An 18328-nucleotide genomic window follows, 5' to 3' on the forward strand; every position below is an offset into this window, starting at 1 on the left:
CAAGGAAATACATTACATGGGCAGAAATAGCTATGTATTTAATTTTCACATTTCTAAAAACATCTTATTTTTCCATTATAAAATATTTATAAAAAACTTTAAAATAAAGAAAGCCAAAAAGAACACTACCCCATTACCCAAAGATAAACTTAGTTGGTGTGTTTTGTGTATTCTTTTCCAGTACTTTCTCTCTTTGAATATACACATACATTTTTCCCGACATGGCTCTCTCATCTGTTTGCTCATTGTTTGCGCTCATTTTTTTTTCATTTCTGCTCATTGTGTTTGTTTTTTTTAAAGAAATACCAGGAACTGAGCCTGGGACCTCTCATGTGGGAGGTGGGTGCTCAATGGCTTGAGCCACATCCGCTCCCTATATACTTTTTTTAAAAAGATTTATTTTTTCATTTATTTCTCTCCCCTTCCCCCCCTCCCTACACCCCTTTGTCTGCTCTCTGTGTCCATTTGCTGTGCGTTCTTCTGCATCTGCTTGCATTATCTGGCAGCACTGGGAAACTGAGTCTCTTTTTATCGCATCATCTTGCTGTGTCAGCTCTCCGTGTGTGCAGCGTCATTGGGTGGGCTGTACTTATTTCATGCAGGGCAGCTCTCCTTGAGCACGGGGCTCCCCTATATGGGGACGCTTCTGCGTGGTGCGGCACTCCTTATGTGCCGCAGCACTGAGTGTGGGCCAGCTTACCACATGGAGCAGGAGGCCCTGGGGATCAAACCCTGGACCCTCCATATGGTAGATGGATGCTCTATCAGTTGAGCCACATCTGCTTCCCCTTATATACATTTTTAAGAAGCAAATTTAAAATCACATTGGCGTACAGTTTATTCCCCTCTTTTAAATATTTAACATTACATGTATATATGTTCTTGCTCATCAAATATTCTTTGAAAACAAGATATTCCAATCACTGTACCTAACATGTAACAATTTTCCTATTTCTGGATTCTTTGGCTCAATCGAATTTTTCCCTCTGTGAGTAACACCTCAGTGAACAATCCTGTTACTTTTAAAACCCACAGACCATTAAAACACCTACAGTTATAAATACTCAGTGAAATAAAAGCCATTACCTGGATATTTAAATGAGCAATAAGTTTCTCATTGGTTTTATTCCTAGTCTCCAGAGAGAGGACATCAGGGGAGCGACCACCATCCAAAGCAATAGACAGTCGTTCTATCTCTCGTTCTCTTAGTTCAATCTAAAGACATAAAGTCACACTATCATTAAAAAAATCTTGTTTTGAATCCAAATGATTAACACTGGACTAATATTTATTTGAATATACTTCTATTTTTTTCTTTTGTCCCACAATTATACAAGAGATTGACATTCATAAACAGACCTACACATATAAGGGATTATGAAATGCATATGCACAGAGCAAAAATAAACAACACAGAAAATGCCAACACAAATATTGTCAACATAGTTTCCACAAGTATTTTTATTGACCACAGTCTTCTTAATTTAATTTGCAGGTTTTTTTCCTCCTTTAAAACTAACAATGTTTATATAAAAGGAAATTATTGCTAGCAGATAACATACATACTCAGGTACTGGAACTGAGTCTCAACTACTTCAGTGCCTGGTAGAATAAATACAAAATAAATGAATGACTGTATCACACTAAGAAAAGCGAATTACTACTGAAATTCAGTATTAAAAAGACAGGAAATTGGAGTGAATTTAATTATCTATTATTTAGAAAATAACAGATATATAATAAAAAAAGATTACTATGAACTATGAATTCACACTAATTCACATGCAAGAATATGGAAAACCCACACATTTTCACTTTTGGTATGTTTACCAAAAAACTTAAAACAAAAACCAATCATTCAATTCAACAAATAATTACTAGGTGTTAGGGATACAAAGATGACTAAAACATGGTATACCTGACCTCTAGGAAGACACAGATTTGCGGGGCAAAGTAGCAGGTAAATCAGTAATTACTATACATCAGGGTGCTCAATGGTAGAACATGACACCAAAGTAGTTTAGGGAATAAAGTGATTTTCTTTGCAAGGTATGTTGTGCCTGTGGAAATCAAGGAAGGCCTTACCAAAGAAATACACCCCCAAAGGTTATAAATAATCACACGATGAGAAGAAAGGAGGGAGATATTCCAGGAAGTAATATAGAAAGCAGTAAACAACATGGTATGTATGAGGAACCTCAGTCTAACTGGATTATAAAGTGCAACTAGTGGTTAGAGATAAGTCTGAAGAATTAGGGAGGTACTAATTATGACAAGCATGGGATACCTTACTAAGGCACTTAGACTTCGTGAAACAAAGAGGTTTCCTTTTAATGGAGAAATGACATGATCCAATTTGAGGTTCTGAAAAATTACTATGGACTAAAGGATAAATTTATTGATGTGAATAAAACCAGATGCAGGAAGACCTAATGAAAGAATCTGTTTCAGAGATGATTACAGTTTAAAATAAAACAGAGTATAGGGTAGAACAGAAGAAATCAATGTGAGACATAGTTTGAAAGAAAATGGACAAACCTTGGTCAGTGGTATGTGAAGGGAAGGGAAGAGAATGAGGTCCAATAGACTCCAGAATGTCGGCACGTGTAGATGGTGATGTTGCCAACCAAGGCAGAGAATATAGGAGTTAAAAACAGAATTGAGGCAGAACTAACAAGTTTAGTACTAGACATATGAGTAAGAAGAGCCTTCATCCAGTAGAAATGCCTAGTGTAAGGTTGGGTGAATCAATCTGGAGCTCAGCAGAGAGGTTTCAGCCAGAAGAGAGATTTGGGAATCATCAACACAAAGACAATATTTAAACCAAGAGAGTGGAAAATATATAGGGAAAGGAGGAATCAAAGACAGAATCCTGGAAAACAGTAATATTTCAAGGAATAGGTAAAGGGGGAAAAGCAAGAGAAATAAGAGATGGGGGAAAAAAGGCAAAAGAAAATCAAGTTATGGAAGAGTTTCAGAGATTATCAATAATGTCAAATACCACAGGGTAAGTCAAGAAAATAAAGACTGTGGATCTAGTAATTAATGTCACTGGGCATGATCTAGGACAATTTATGTGTGGGGGTGGGGATGAGGGTAGGATAGAAGCCAAGACTGTAACAGGTTAAATAATGAACAAGGCGCAAAGAAATGGAAAAACTAATTAAGAACAAGTCTTCAGAGGATGAAGAGAGAAGGATAAAGCCTTTGCAAGAGGGAGAGGTAGATAAAATATTTTTTAAAAAGTTCTTAAGGATGACAATAATAGTACCTCCTCATAGGATATGATGAGGATTAAGAGTCAGTAATTGTAAAATGGCTATAATAAATGTTTGTTAAAGAAAGAATATTTGATTTAAGCAAGGTCCTAAGGAGAAGAGAAGAAACAGGGCCTTAAGCACAGGAAGAAAGACTTTGTCTCAAACAGGAAGAACAACAACTTACCTATCCTTTAAGTCTTAAGGAGAACCTGAGTATAAATACTGCTTATTTTAAAGGTAGTGACAGGAAGGTGAGTCAAGGCAATATTTCAAGAAGGGAAGTATTATAGCTTGTGGAAAGAGCACAGCAAAATTTGAAATATGTGTTGACAGAAACAAAAACTAAAATAGTATATGCTCAAGTAAAAAATAAATGATAAGCAGCAGATGGGCTCAAACTAAGATTAATAACCACTATGAACTGGTGGTTTCAATCAAAATGGTCAGACAATTTTCTTCATATGCCTTAGCCAACTCAAAGAGATGGCAAGGACCACCCATCAGTTTATGTTCATAAAGTACTCTGAAAAAAAAAAGTGATTTAAGTGATTATGAATTGAAAAATACTAATTATTTTTAATCCATTTGCATATTTGATACTTTCAACATCTCTTCATAAAGTAAATTTTTTGTTGATATTATTACTATTCCTAATCTTTTAACTCCATTTTTATCCAAAAAAAATTTTCAAAATACTTTATAAACTTAATGATCACACCAACATGTTACATCTGTATTTTTATGTAGTAAATTCACCACCCCCCAAAAAAATCCACTCATGTAGAAAGCAAAACGTGCTAACCAATTTAAACTTCAGTGAGCATATAAAGAAAGCAAGCTTATGATTACCCAAATTAGAATTTAGTCAAGACACAATAAAGACCCTGTTAGACTTATGAACTAATTCTACTTCTCCTGATTCCCCTGTTTCTTCAGAAAACTGTTTTATGATAGAAAGGGCAAAAAAATATGGCAACATTGCAAACTAGCTTTCAAAAGAACATGTTCAAGATGACAAAAATATATATTCAGTTAGGAATTTTGTTTAAAACTATAAGGAATACTATTATAAAGTATTCAGTAAAATAGCTCCTGGGTAAAACAGTAATATAGTTGTAAAATTATATTAGGGGAGATATGTGATTTACTTACAAAAAAAAAGACCCCTACTATTTACCTTAATGCATAATGAAGGGAATGCACCAGGGTGTTCCTAAAGCCATCTAAGCCATTCCAGCTACTAATTCTTTAACTTACATAAACAAACTTAAGGAAAAGATAAAGCTGTATAAAAATCAGAGTCAGTAATATTAAATATAATTTAATTCTATCACAGTCACAGCCTATCCAACTCAGTCTCTACTAAGCAAGTACATAAAAATCCTACCTGTTTGTTATAATCTCTCACTCCATTTTCCATCACTGTTAACTTTCCTTGTAACTGGTGGACTTCCTGCTGAAGCTCTTGAATCCTAAAACACATTCATAACTCATGTAAATATGATTTTGTTAAGTAATAGAAAATAATAAGAAATTAAACTAAATGTTATTTCATAAACTCTGTATTTTCTGCTCCTTGCCGTGCTCTGCCCAAGAGTTCGAAGGCCACAACATTTTAAATACAGTATGTCACCTTAGAAAGCTAATTTTAGAAGAATGGATAATTTGAAACTCAGATACATTATGCAATAAAACACCAACTATACCATCTTCATCCCTGGGCCAATTCTTTGAGGTATTGCTGCCAATTTTTAGGTCCGGGAAATTTAGGGCCCAGAAGGTCAAACCAAAATTCACAACTTTATTAAAAGAAATGAGGAACTGAAATATGTTTTCTGGCCCTAATTACCAGGTATTTCCCCACCCCCCTCGAAAAACAAAACAAAACTGTATAAACATGATTGAGAAGAAAAGCATCAAGAAATGATGCAAATTTTCCAAGTAACTAGCACAAAAATATCTAGTCCTTTCTTGAACTCCAATTAATTCTAAGAGAATCAAGATTTTATCCAAAATGCCAGAATTTTACAATTGCCTAAGTCTATTTGTAGGACATCAAAGTTTGTTAAACATTAACGTGCAAATGGCACAGTCCAGGGAAACGGACGTGGCTCAAGCAGTTGTTGGGTTCCCGTCTACCATACAGAAGGCCCAGGGTTTGAAACTAAGGGCCTCCTGGTGAAGGCAAGCTGGCCTGTGCAGTGAGATGGCCCACGTGGAGTGCTGGCCCATGTGGGAGTGCCGCCCTGCACGGGAGTGCCACCCCACGCAGGAATGCTGTCCCGCGCGTGAGTGCTGGCTGGCGTAGAAGAGCTGGTACAGCAAGATGACACAACAAAAAGGGACACAGAGGAGAGACAAAAGAGATGTAGCAGAACAGGGAGCTGAGGTGGCACAAGAGAATGATCACCTCTCTCTCAATCCGGAAGGTCCCAGGATCGGTTCCCAGAGCTGCCTAATGAGAATACAAGCAGACACAGAAGAACACACAGCAAATGGACAGAGAAAACAGACAATGTTGGGGGAAGGGGGAGAAATAAAATAAATAAATCTTAAAAAAAAAATGGTACAGTCCATTTTCATACTGCAAAATAAAGTCTCAAGTCAGGACTGTTCTTAAGAGATATTTCCCATGATGAAATAAATGAAGCTGGACACAGCTTATTCCTGTTACTACTAGAATCAAAGTTTTCTAGTTATCTAGGCTTAGGAGAAGAGTATAAATGCAACTACACCCATATATCCATATAGATGCATAATGATTCTGAATATAAACAACATGCACATGTACAAACTAAAGTGAACGAGATAATTAAAAAAGACCACTAAAAAATAATAATAATAAAAATAGAGACCACTGCCTTTGATAGTTTGGTAGAAAAGAAAAGAGAAAATGATACATATGGAGCCAAATAACTTCTTATATAATACTAACACATTGTCTGAGAAGTCCTAGATTATAACTTTAACAGAGCAAAACACAAAGTATTTCACAGATAAGGTCAGATATATGTACAAGTACATAATATTGTGAGAATAACCAAGAGAAGGGACTCTAATCAATACCTTCAACCAATGTTCTTTTCTAGATTGTTATATTGAGATCAAAAAAGTGGAAAAACTCCCCCATGCTCTCTGCTTAATTTAAAGTTAATGAAAAATTACCTGCATTAACTATTTTCACTATTTCTCACTTTGAAATGTTCTCTAGCTATGACCAGAGTCACCAGTGTTTTCTCACTCCTTTGTTCCCCTTATCATTTTCTTAATGGCAATTTGTGCATTTCTCATCTCACCTTCACTACTGAATTGCAAACTACTCAAAAGCAGCAATACCATCTTACTCATCTTTATATCCCCAGAGCACTTACTTAGTGCTTTTACTATGGGGGCTTAATGAGGCTTTACTTAAATGGAATTTATGATTCCAATTTAAGGAAATACAAACATACAGGGCTAGAAAATCATCAAAGGAGCATTTCAAAGCCAGTTCCAAATCTATCCATGTTCAACTGGCATTTGATGTAAAACTGAATAAAGATTCCTCTGAACCATAACTCTTAATTGGTAAAAAAATTAAATATTAAAGCAACTCTACCAAAATAGGTTCTAGATGGTACTCAATTATTTTAAAGTAAATATGGGCAGAACTACCAGATATACAACCTATTTGAAATCAAAGTTTCAAAATAAATGGGAATATTCTATATTATGCAGCAAGTATTCATTGAGTATCTGTGCAAGGGTTCTCAAATTGCTGTTAAGCACTGGGATCCCAAAAGTTAACCAGACTAAAGCCCTATGATCAAGACACTTAAAGCTAACTGAGTGATCATTTATCTAAAGCCAACAAAACATTATTAATGCACCTGTTGTCAGCCACCTGCAGGAGGTCTGCAATATAAGGGTCCTCTGGCTGAGGGACTGGATATGACTGGACAGCAGAGGGAGGGACCGGCTCATCAATTTGCATACGCTGACGCCTGAAAGCAATACTTCTTTTCTTGCCACCTAAAAAAGCAAGTGTGATTTGAAATTAAAAAATCAAGAAGAAACAAAGTAAAAACGCTAATATTTTTGTTATAAAGTGTGTCTCTGGCTCATATTACATATCAATAAAATATTTTCCCCTTATAAGTAAATACCCACTCTGATTTTTAACTAAAAAATGCATTCCTGAAAACTTCAACATGGTTATAAAACAAGTTTTATTTGCCTGAATGCACATATGCTCAGATTTACTCTGCCCCTCTAATGATCAGGCATTGGCAAGATTAAAAGCTGGGTGTGCCTTGTGGTGTTCATTATTATGAGTTCAAGAAATCATCACTGACAGAGAACTCTCAAATGTGGAGGTTTAGGCAGTGAGAACTAAAATACACGTGTTTATTAAGCAGTGTCAAAAGACAGCTGAAATTTTAAGGAGCAAAAGTAGTATATAATGGTATGTCAACTGTACTCTAAGATCATGCTATAACCTGAAACAGGGAATGTTTTTTAAAGCATCCTTAAAAGTAGCAGGGTAGATATATCCTATCTTGGCCCAAGCTGAAAGAATAAGCATCTGGCCAAGATTAGAAGTGTACTTGAAAAACTGATAGGTCCTCAAGAAGAACAAAAATAACCCACAACTTTACCTTCAATAGAATCCTAACAAATTTTGCATACACTATCTCTCGTTTTAAGGATGAAGAAACAGGTAGAAAGCATCCAAATGACCTTCTTGTACACACATAAATAAATGTAGTCATTTCCTTCTCAAAGATTTTTCTTCCCCTACCTCATGGTTTTCATCTTTGGTTGCTCCTTCTCAGCTTCTTTCAAAGCCCCTCTTCTTCCACCAATCCCTTAACTATGAATTTTCCTAGGGTCCATCTTTGGTTCTTCTCTCTCCCAGTATATATAACCTCGCTAGATGATTCCTACCACATAGTTTCCATTACCATGATACTCCAATGACTCCCAAATTTGAATCTCTAACTGCAACTAGTGAGAATATATCTACACATCCCACTGCTTACGAGAAATCTCCAAGTGATTGGCCCATGGGTTTAGCACACTCAACACACCTGTAGCAGTTTGATATTACCGATGAATTTCAAAAAGAAATATTGGATTATGTTTGTAAACTGATCTTTTCCTCTGGGCACAGTAGAGTGTATTGGATTCAGAGGTTTTACTTTTACTTGATTAAATACTGATTAAGGCTTTGATTGGGCTACGTGAGGATTTTGAGTCCCTGCCCCTTGGTGGGCGGGGACTCAGAGAGAAACTGCACTGCAGAGAAGGGAGGTTGGAGTTTTGAACTGGAGCCCTGGAAAGTAAGCACATACAGGAGCTTGGTGGTGAGGAGAGAGAGAAGGCTCTGGGAAGAGAAACAAGTCGTTCACCTCATAGTCTACAGCTGGCCTTCTGGAGATAAGAGAGCAGCTGAGCCTGGAGAGAGGCAAGCCCCAGAAGAGAACAACCCAGGAAGCCTGAACCCTTACAGATGTTGGGATGTCATCTTGCTCCAACATGTGGCAATACATTTTGTTAGGGAGGTAACTTGTGCTTTATGGCCTGGTAACTGTAAACTTCTACCCCAAATAAATACCCTTTATAAAAACCAACCAATTTCCGGTATTTTGCATCAGCACCCCTATGACTAATACAATACCCAAAAGTGGACTCTGCTCTGCTTCTAATATTCTCTACCTTGAGAAACAGTACAATTATCTACTTGCTCATTCACTTGAAACAGAAATCTGGGAACTCTTCTACTTCCCAAATCTACCACATTGTGTTAACTAAATTCTAATGATGACATCTCCTGATTTTTTCTTGAATCTGTCTCAGTCTGTCCTCAATAAACCTGATTCTTTTTTTCCATTATCTTCTAGTTACTTCTGAGATCTTCTTCCACTTTCCTCCAGTTTTTCTGCCTCACCTCAGAATCTACGTCTCCCTCTCGTTTGCTGCCATCATGAACTCTGATTCTTCCCACACCCTAGCCTCTCAGGTGCTAATCCCTCAACTCCCATGAGTTTCCTCTCCACTCAGCTTCAGCCACCCAATAGCATAACTGTGCTTTGGATTTTGGATCACTCAGAATTCTGCCAGCTTCTAGATTACTACTCAGATATTCCATTCTGATCACAATCTTCGTTCCCCAACAAATTACTTTTAGTCCTCACATTCCCTTTAATCCCTCAGTCCCTAACTAGTCTCATAAAGGAGCAGGCTCTTCTGCCAAACTTACTTTTATCATCTTGACTGCATGGTTCTGACTTCTCAATGATACTGCAGTTATTACTGTAAATTACTCTAGTAATCTATGCCTGTACAAGCACCAGTTCAGGATGTGCCCCATCATTTCTTTTCTCAAGCTCTAGAACTGCTGAGCATAAAAATAGTAAACTAAACTAAAAAAGCACATAATATCTAAATTTTCTTTAATGATTATAGATTGCTTTTATAACTAATTTTATTAATAAAAAGAGAAAAATATAATTAAAAATAATGATTAGGGTAATTAAATTCTGGGCATTGAAGTTAGACTCTGTGTATCCAAGAAACTATTATTAAACAAGTTTCCAAGCACATGTGCTGTCAAAAACACTCTCTGGATTTTTAGAAATAAATCAAGAAATTTTCTCTTTCTTTTTTTTTTAAAGATTTATTTTTTATTTACTTCTCTCCCCTTCTCCCCTCCCGCCCCCCCAGTTGTCTGCTCTCTGTGTCCATATGCTGTGTGTTCTTCTGTGACTGCTTCTATCCTTATCAGCAGCACCGGGAATCTGTATTTCTTTTTGTTGCGTCACCTTGTTGTGTCAGCTCTCTGTGTGTGCAGCGCCATTCTTGGGCAGGTTGCACTTTCTTTCGCACTGGGTGGCTCTCCTTATGGGGCACATTCCTTGCACATGGGGCTCCCCTATGCGGGGTATACACCTGCGTGGCACGGCACTCCTTGCGCACGTCAGCACTGCATATGGGCCAGCTCCACACGGGTCAAGGAGGCCCAGGGTTTGAACCGCGGACCTTCCATGTGGTAGATGGACACCCTATCGATTGGGCCAAGTTTGCTTCCCCAAGAAATTTTTCTAATTAATGAAAGATATCTTTGCAAACACTAAATTCTAAGCCTGAAAATCAAAAGTCCTATTTCAGTCAACAGGTTTTTTTTGTACTTATGAAATTATGTTTTATTTAAAAAGGTAAAACTATACCCCCTTAAAAAAAAAAAAAAGAAAACTCAAATCTTAGCATTAAGCAATGAGTTATAATATTTCAAAGCTCTTTAAAGTAGTAATTAAATAGTGGTAACATTTTTCCATTGTAAAAATGTCACAATTTTAAATTGCAACTTGGAACCTCTATGATTGAAGCATTTTATCCCACACAACAAGGGCTAGGTCAGTTTTTAAAAAAAATTCCTCTGGTATGCTGTCTTCGAATCCTTCATTTTTACCACATATCCCTCAGGTCACAGAATGGGATAGATGGCTGATGTGGCAATTCCACAATAAGTGCTCTGGTCTCTGGTCATCTTTACCCCAGCTGTTCTTGGCAAGCCAATATTCATTGTTATCTGAAATCTATACCTTCATAGTCAAAGCCAAGCATGAGAACTCTGTGATCTAGGTCTTTGCTGCTGCAGTCTGGTTCACAGGAAATGCCTCATGTATATAACTGAAAGGAGTCATGGCTTGCATTGATAGCAGCACAGGTGAGACTGACAGTTGCCAATGCTTTCATCAGTGCTTTCTCCTGCAGACGGATGTCCACCAACTGGTGTCACTGGCAGTGGAATACTCAGGCTTGCAGTGACAGTATGTGTCCCTTCCAATGTATGGACAGGATTCTTCTGAATGAAAGTTTCTGCTATCCTGGATATACTGGAAAGCATTGTCCATATGACGCCACCATTGCAGCCTTCATTGTCCTCAGCCTGAGTGCAGTCCACCAGGTTTTGTTTACTGACTGAAACAAGTTTACCAGTTTTCCAAAATATCTGTCCTTCAAGGAAACTGGCTGCACTGAAAGTTCAGTAAGAACTACCATGATCCTTCAAAGGAGTCACAATGCCTTTTCTTATGCCAATCCACAGATTTGGGAACCTAAACAGATGGAGGTTCATAGAACATTTTCCCCTTCTTGTAGTGCTGGCTTCGAAAGCCATTCATCACCTGCCTGAATTCTTCATCAGTCACGTCACCAAAGGCATTATTTCCATCATGAAGTTGTGATGTCGTGGGCATATTCCAGATTGTGTTGTTCAAGCTTTTTCATATTCTTCTCCCACACTGCCCTCCAACCTTTTTCATTTGTGCCATATGGTCTCTGGTGCATTGCCTTCCACTCATGTCATTGTGCACCTAAACTTGAATCAAATGTTGTAGCAGCTGAGACTAATCCCAAGCAAAAGGCAGTGAGAAAGAGGAAAGGATTCATGTTTCAAATCCTGCAGTGGCCTCGGCTGGTGCATATGCAACTCCACACACACAGTCATCAGGGGTCTTCACAGTCCATAGTTGTCAGTCAACAGTTTTAATAGCTTTAAAAGATTAAATGTGAAAATTGTGTTTTGAGAAGAAATACTTACCTGGAGTTTGTACTACTGCATGCAAATTTTTTTCTTGAAGGTGTTGAATTTTTTCATCCTTAGCTTTGCTCTCTTTCTCTAGAAGTTTAAGTTTGTGAACGTATTGGTTATTTAAAAATTTCAGATCAGCTGTTTCACGTGCACACTTCTTCAACGTAGTTTTCAAATCTTAAAATGAAAAAGAGTCAGCGCTATTTTAGAGATCAAGAAATCTAAAAACTTCTTACATTTAATAAAACACAAGCACAATAACTGGACAGGTTGTACCTTTCTTATGCCTGCTTTGTTTGAAAGCCTATTTACCTTTTCTACCATGATTAACAAAATTGTAAATAAGCCACTACTGACAAAAGGGAATTATATATATATAAACGGTTTTTTGTTTTTGTTTGTTCTTTAACAAGGTATGAGGGAATGAACCCGGGAACTCATACATGTGAAGGAGGTGCTCAACCACTGAACTATACTTGCTCCCGGAATTATATTTTTCTGCTGTTATATGAGCCTAATATAAAATGTGGCTTTTAATTCAGTAAATGGGGTAGAAGCTAAAGGATTAGGAATTCATGCCAGGTATTCGACAGAGCTTTCTACTGAATATTAAAAAGAATTTATGCATAAGATAGTCATATAATTAAATACCGCTGAACTCATCTTATTTTACTTTTCAACTCAAAGACCAGTTGTTAAAGACTCAGTGTGATACCTAGCTTTCATCTGACTTTTATTCTTATATTAAATAAGGGAAAAATAAAACTTATTTCAAAAATGCTTCTTCAATTTCAGCATTTAATATTCTCTATTACAAATGTAATTCTAAAAGTTTAATCCACAGTGAGGATAAATAGACCTATGGAATGTACATTTATTTTCCTTCTCAGGAATTCTTCAACATACCTTATAGCAGTTCAGGAGATGTTATCAGGAAGATGACCAAATTTTCTAAATAACAGGTGTAAAATTAGACTTTAGCTTTTCCATACATATAAAACAAAAAGGGCAAATATTTAGCATTAAATAAATTTACCAAATTTTCATTTACCTTTAATAAGGTGATCTGAGTGTTCTCTCAGTCTCATTAATTCCAGGTATAGTTCATTATTTTCCCTGTTCAATCTTTTATTTTCAACTTTATAGGGCTCCAAAACAAAATCAAAATTGGCACTTTCCTTTTCAGCTTTCACAGCAGATAATTTTGATTTCCTAAGGCTCTCTGTTGTATGAACTAGGTCACTAAAATTAAAGAATGGGAAATGTAAAAGCAAAATTATTTCACTGAATTCCTAATAACTAAAAATAGATTTCTAAAAAGCCTTAAGAAATGTAAACATATAAAATGTTAATGCTAAAGGAGGGAGGGAGGGAGAAAGGAAGAAAGGAAGGAAGCTCCTAAAATAAACAAACGAACAAACAAACAAATAAAGTTAATGTAACAGCTAAAGTAATGACCAGGAAGCAGACTTGGCCCAATGGATAGGGCATCCGCTACCACATGGGAGGTCCCCAGTTCAAACCCCGGGCCTCCTTGACCCATGTGGAGCTGGCCCATGCGCAGTGCTGATGCGTGCAACGAGTGCCGTGCCACGCAGGGGTGTCCCCCGCATAGGGGAGCCCACGTGCAAGGGGAGCCCCTGTAAGGAGAGCCGCCCAGTGCAAAAGAAAGTGCAGCCTGCACAAGAATGGCACCGCACACACGGAGAGCTGACACAGCAAGATGATGCAACAAAAAGAAATAAAGATTCTTGGTGCCGCTGATAAGGATAGAAGCGTCACAGAAGAACACACAGCGAATGCACACAGAGCAGACAACTGGGGGGGGGGAAGGGTAGAGAAATAAATAAAACAAATAAAAATAAATCTTAAAAAAAAATAATGACCAACAAATTGAGAACTGTTAATATTATAGAAAATAAAGTGAAGCACACACAGAACTTAAGAAAGGCGAAAGTATCTCTCAACTACATCAGAAAACCACATTAAAAAACACTGTAGTTTTATTCACTGAGAAAACTCCTAGAAACATTTACTTTTAATGGTATAGTTAATTGGGATCCTTTAAGTTCTGCAATGTGGAGACCATGAACTGTTGACAGGGGAGTAGGAGCTAAAGAATAGATGAGCTTCAGGTGATTTAAGAGCTTTTCAAAAACCAAACCATTTCTTTACAGAAATATGAAGTTCAGTGAAAAAATAGATAAATGGGATTAAGGAACGAATATTTAGAACTGTATTTTCATCTTTACCTGAAAAGTTTTTCTACCAAAGGTAAACATTCCACTGTCAAAGTTTGGTGGTATCCCAACTGATCCAATCTTTTTCTAATATTAATATACTTTCTCTCTGCAGCTGTAGTCATCTTGTCTTCTAAAACCAGTTTTATTCACTTCTAAAAATTAAAGTCCTAAAAAAAAAGAATAACACATCATTATATTATTGTAGCTATTATTGTTGTTTCATGATCAGAAGAAAAGATTTTTGTAATACAAGGCAATTTCTTGTTTCTGTTCAGATAGGCAGCCTTCTGGAACATTAAGACTAATTTAAATCCAGTGCTTATGATAATCATGTTGCTATATTAAATTAAGTATCTCTTCATAAACCTAAATGTAGAAGCAAAATCAATAAAGCTTTTAGAAGTTTATTTTCCTGACTGTGAGATAGGCAGATTCTTAGAAAGTCCTCTTTTTTTTTTTGAGGCCTCTTTCAAAACCACTAAATATAATAGAAAAAATTTGATAAATTGGAACTTCATCAAAATTTAAAACATGTGCTCATGAAAATATTCTATTAAAAAAAAAGGCAAACCAAAGAGGGGGAGAAAATATTCAGAACATATACGGAATATATAAAGAACTCTTACAATGCAATCACAATAAAATGAACAGAAAATGGCCTAAAGTTCACCAGGCACCTTGCAAAAGATATCTGAATGGGAATAAGCATATGAAAAGGTGTCGATACTTTTAATTGCCAAGGAAATACAAATTAAAACCACAATGAGGTGCAATATCAAACTTACCAGAATGGCTAAAATTAAAAGGATTGGCAAGACCAAATGTTGGCAAGAATATTGAACAACTGGGATCTTCATGCATTGCTAACAGGAGGGTAAAATCACTTTGGAAAAAGTCTGGCAGTTTCTCATAAAGTTAAGCACACTTCTACCCCTAACTCAGTAATTCTACTTCTAGATATTTAACCAAGGAAATGAAAACAAATTTCCACAAAAAGACTTTACAAGAATGTTCATACCAGCATTATTCATTATAGCCCCAAACAGTAAACAACCTAAATATCCATCAACACCAGAAAGGATAAACTATGATATATTTATAAAATGTAACACTATTAAGAAATAAAAGGAAAGGAACTACTCAAACAGGCCAATAACATGGATGAATTTCAAAACTATTAATGATCAAAAGAAGCCAGGCACAAAAGAGCACATACTACATGATTCCATTTATATGAAGTTCCAGAACTGGCAAAATTTAACTATGGGGCGGAGTGGGTATAGCTCAGTGGTCGAGTACCTTCTTCATATGTACAAGGCCCTGAGTTCAATCCCCAGTACCTTCACACATACACAAAAAATTAAACTGTGGGGATAGAAATGAGAATCGCTGTTGCCGGAAGGTGAGGGTAGAGGGCCTGTGAGGTAGAGACTGACTGAAACTTAAGAGGGAACTTTCTAGAGTAAGGAACACATGTATGTTGACTGGGGTAGTGGTTACACAGGGGTGTATTCATTTATCAAAACTCTTCAAATTGTACACTTAAGATTTGTGCATTTGAGAGAGAGAGCTGTCTGACATAGGCAGAGATGGGGTTATGCCACAAGTCAAGCAACGTCATGGACTGCCGGCAAGCCACTATGAGAACCCTCCAGTCTTCAGCAGAAGCATGGTCTCGACGCCTTGATTTGGTAGACTTCTAGCCTCCAGAACCATAAGACAATAAATTTCTTTTGTTTAAATCAACCTGTGGTACTTTGTTACAGCATCCCTGAAATCTAAGATAGTATTCATATTTCTAAACTGAATAAAAAGTTTGTTTTACATTTCTTCACAATTTATAAACTAGGAATATATGCAAAATTTAAACTTACAACTACCCTGTTAGGGAGATGGGAGTTGATGTTATCATCCCTATTTAACAGGAGGAAAGGCTCTTCCCCAAGAGTAACTTTTCCCAAATCCCATGGTCACAAAGTGGGTGGGCAGTCACTGAAAGCCTGAGTCACGGTCCTGTACCCTGGTTTCCATACCATGCCGCCTCAATTTACCCTATCACTTCTAATTAGTATCTCTCCTGTCAAAAGGGTATTCCTTTCTACAAATTTTCTCTCTGCTCTTGCTAACCCTTTCTTTGAGTGACTTCCCCATGGACTTTCTATGTTCCTTCTATAAGAGGGACCTGACTGGCTCAGGGTGTTGTAGAGAAACTTCTGCAGACAATAGAAATATGCACCTGAACACCAAAAACTAGCAGAGGCTGCAGGACTCAAACATTTCTCCTCTTTGCTGGTACCAACTGGTTACCCAGGGTGAGGGGGTGGGGAATCCTGCTCTGAGAAAAAGAGAATTAAAAAAATCATGTCTGGGCCTCAACACATTAAGAGAAATGAAAATCTTCCTGGGAAGGACAATACTTGTATTATGCTTTCCCTACCCATGGGCCATTGAATATATGGCTCCCCAAACTTCCTGGAAAAATTTCTAGCAACACAACATAAAGATTAGATTTCGGGTCCCAAGCGCATAAAGATTTACAATTATTCATCTGTCTAACTCTGGAGTCTGACCCGAAAAAGTCAGCACTTTTCACAAAAACATCCCACCAGCATGTATGCACAGGGGGTTGAAAAAAAAAATTCGTTAACTAGGGTTACCTCCCAATAGTGAAATCTGGGTGGGGGTGGGGGACCTGATCACAGAAAAGAGTGAATTACTATTCCTGGAATCAATGAAACAGAAAGAATAATCAAAACAACACATTCAAGATAACTGAAGACTCGGTGATTTTTTTTAAACGTTAAAATGTTGGCTCATACTTTCTTTTATCTACAGAGAACGCTAAAGCTAATTTTAAAATTACAAGTTAAAATAGTAGAAAATACGGTAGCCTTCTTGCTCTCTGTTTCTGGACTTGATGGAACGAAAAGTTTCCTAAAACGAGGTTATGCCCATTCCATAGTTGTGGTAGTCCTTTGGTAGTTTTAAGAACTGAACTGTACATGAACTAAGAAGTTTAAAATAAAACTGCCATGAAGATTATGATAATGCTGGTATTGAAGAAAAGGTCTCGTAAAACCACATTTGCTGTTTCCTTACTGAAGTTTAAATAGCAGAGGGTGCGGCGGACGCGGGGTTCTCAAAGGTGCTGAGCAAAGGCAATCGTCCCACACTTAGGGCATTTTTGCTTTGACAAAAGGAAAGTGTGATTATTATACTAAGAGGGAATTTTAAAATTTAAGTGACTCAATCAATCTATAGTAGCCCAGTCCGCACGGACATCCCAGACGCCCCGGGACGACCTGGGCAGGGAGAAGTCAGGGAGATAGGCAACCCCAGGGAAATTCCGGGTTTGCCGCTTCCCAGTCGGGTATTGAAGGGAAGGGGGTCTTGGAAGCGCGTCTGACGCAAGGAGTTTCCGCGCCTCACCCGTTCGGCTCCTGCCTCCCCGCACGCTCCCGCCCCGCTTCGCCGCCCGGGATCCAGGGCCCCGGCTTGAGCCCCACTTCCTACCGCAGCCGCGCGGCCTCCGGCAGCGCCCGGGCCCGGCCCGCGGGGGCCGCCCGGAAGAAGGCATAGCCGCCGCCACCTGCCGCCCGGCCGTCCCGCTCTCCGCCGCCGGACTCACGGGCAGCTCCGGCCGCCGCTCCCTCCGCCCACGGCCGCATCTCCCACCGGGACCTCGCCTCCCTCGATGGCTCGTTCCGCCCCGGACGCCAGCCCCGGCACTCGGGCAGTTTGAAAATGGCGCGGAGAGACAAACCCGGCTGGCGCAGCGGAGGCGCCGCCGTTGCCCCGGTAACCGGAAGGGCAGAGGACTCCGGGCGCGCGGCCCGGACGTGTACCGCGGCGAGGGCGGCGCTGATTACGCGGGGCCGTGGTGCCCGGAAGCGAAGCGGCTTGGAGGTCGCGAGGCCACGGCGCCTCCTGGCGGACCGGCCCGCTGCAGGCCAACCTCGAACTTGAGCTGGTACCTGAGAGGGTGTCTCCTATCAGGAAGCTCACGTACCGTGTGCGGGGCAAAAAATCCCGCTGCCCCCAGTCCTCTTCCCTGTAGCGGTTAAGGCTTCATTTGCAAGGTGAATGCCTACTCACCAGTAATCCCTAGGTTAAATATTACGTTCTCTATGCAAATTTCCCCGAGAACCTCTCAACACAATTAATTGTTGCCCCCACACCCTTGTACCCAAACACTCTGAGAAGGCCCATATTGTAAAACTTGTCCCATCAGTATTATATATATTTATGTG

At 38.5% G+C, this 18328-nt stretch overlaps 1 protein-coding gene and 1 pseudogene across 13 annotated transcripts in view; both read right to left on the reverse strand.

Annotated features, from left to right (window-relative positions):
- The window catches only part of CEP135 (centrosomal protein 135), an 89556-nt gene extending 71549 nt beyond the window's left edge, over positions 1-18007 (reverse strand). For 7 of the 13 annotated variants that reach the window (XM_058298155.2, XM_058298162.2, XM_058298126.2 and 4 more), the window contains exons 1-7: positions 17707-18007; positions 14088-14245; positions 12887-13077; positions 11845-12012; positions 7130-7271; positions 4648-4732; positions 1087-1215 (exon numbers count right to left, since the gene is read on the reverse strand). In XM_058298155.2, coding sequence (XP_058154138.1) covers positions 1087-1215; positions 4648-4732; positions 7130-7271; positions 11845-12012; positions 12887-13077; positions 14088-14200 — 828 coding nt within the window. In that variant the 5' untranslated portion in view covers positions 14201-14245; positions 17707-18007. Of the gene's footprint in view, positions 1-1086; positions 1216-4647; positions 4733-7129; positions 7272-11844; positions 12013-12741; positions 12787-12886; positions 13078-14087; positions 14246-16314; positions 16414-17706 lie in introns of those variants that run through there. The other 6 variants (XM_071216508.1, XM_071216506.1, XM_071216509.1 and 3 more) reach the window with 5 other exon arrangements.
- On the reverse strand, positions 10598-11799 carry LOC101422417 (procathepsin L pseudogene; annotated as a pseudogene).
- Positions 18008-18328: the final 321 nt, after the last annotated feature.

This window comes from Dasypus novemcinctus, chromosome 1 (assembly GCF_030445035.2).
Source record: "Dasypus novemcinctus isolate mDasNov1 chromosome 1, mDasNov1.1.hap2, whole genome shotgun sequence".
In the NCBI taxonomy this organism is placed as follows: Eukaryota; Metazoa; Chordata; class Mammalia; order Cingulata; family Dasypodidae; genus Dasypus; species Dasypus novemcinctus.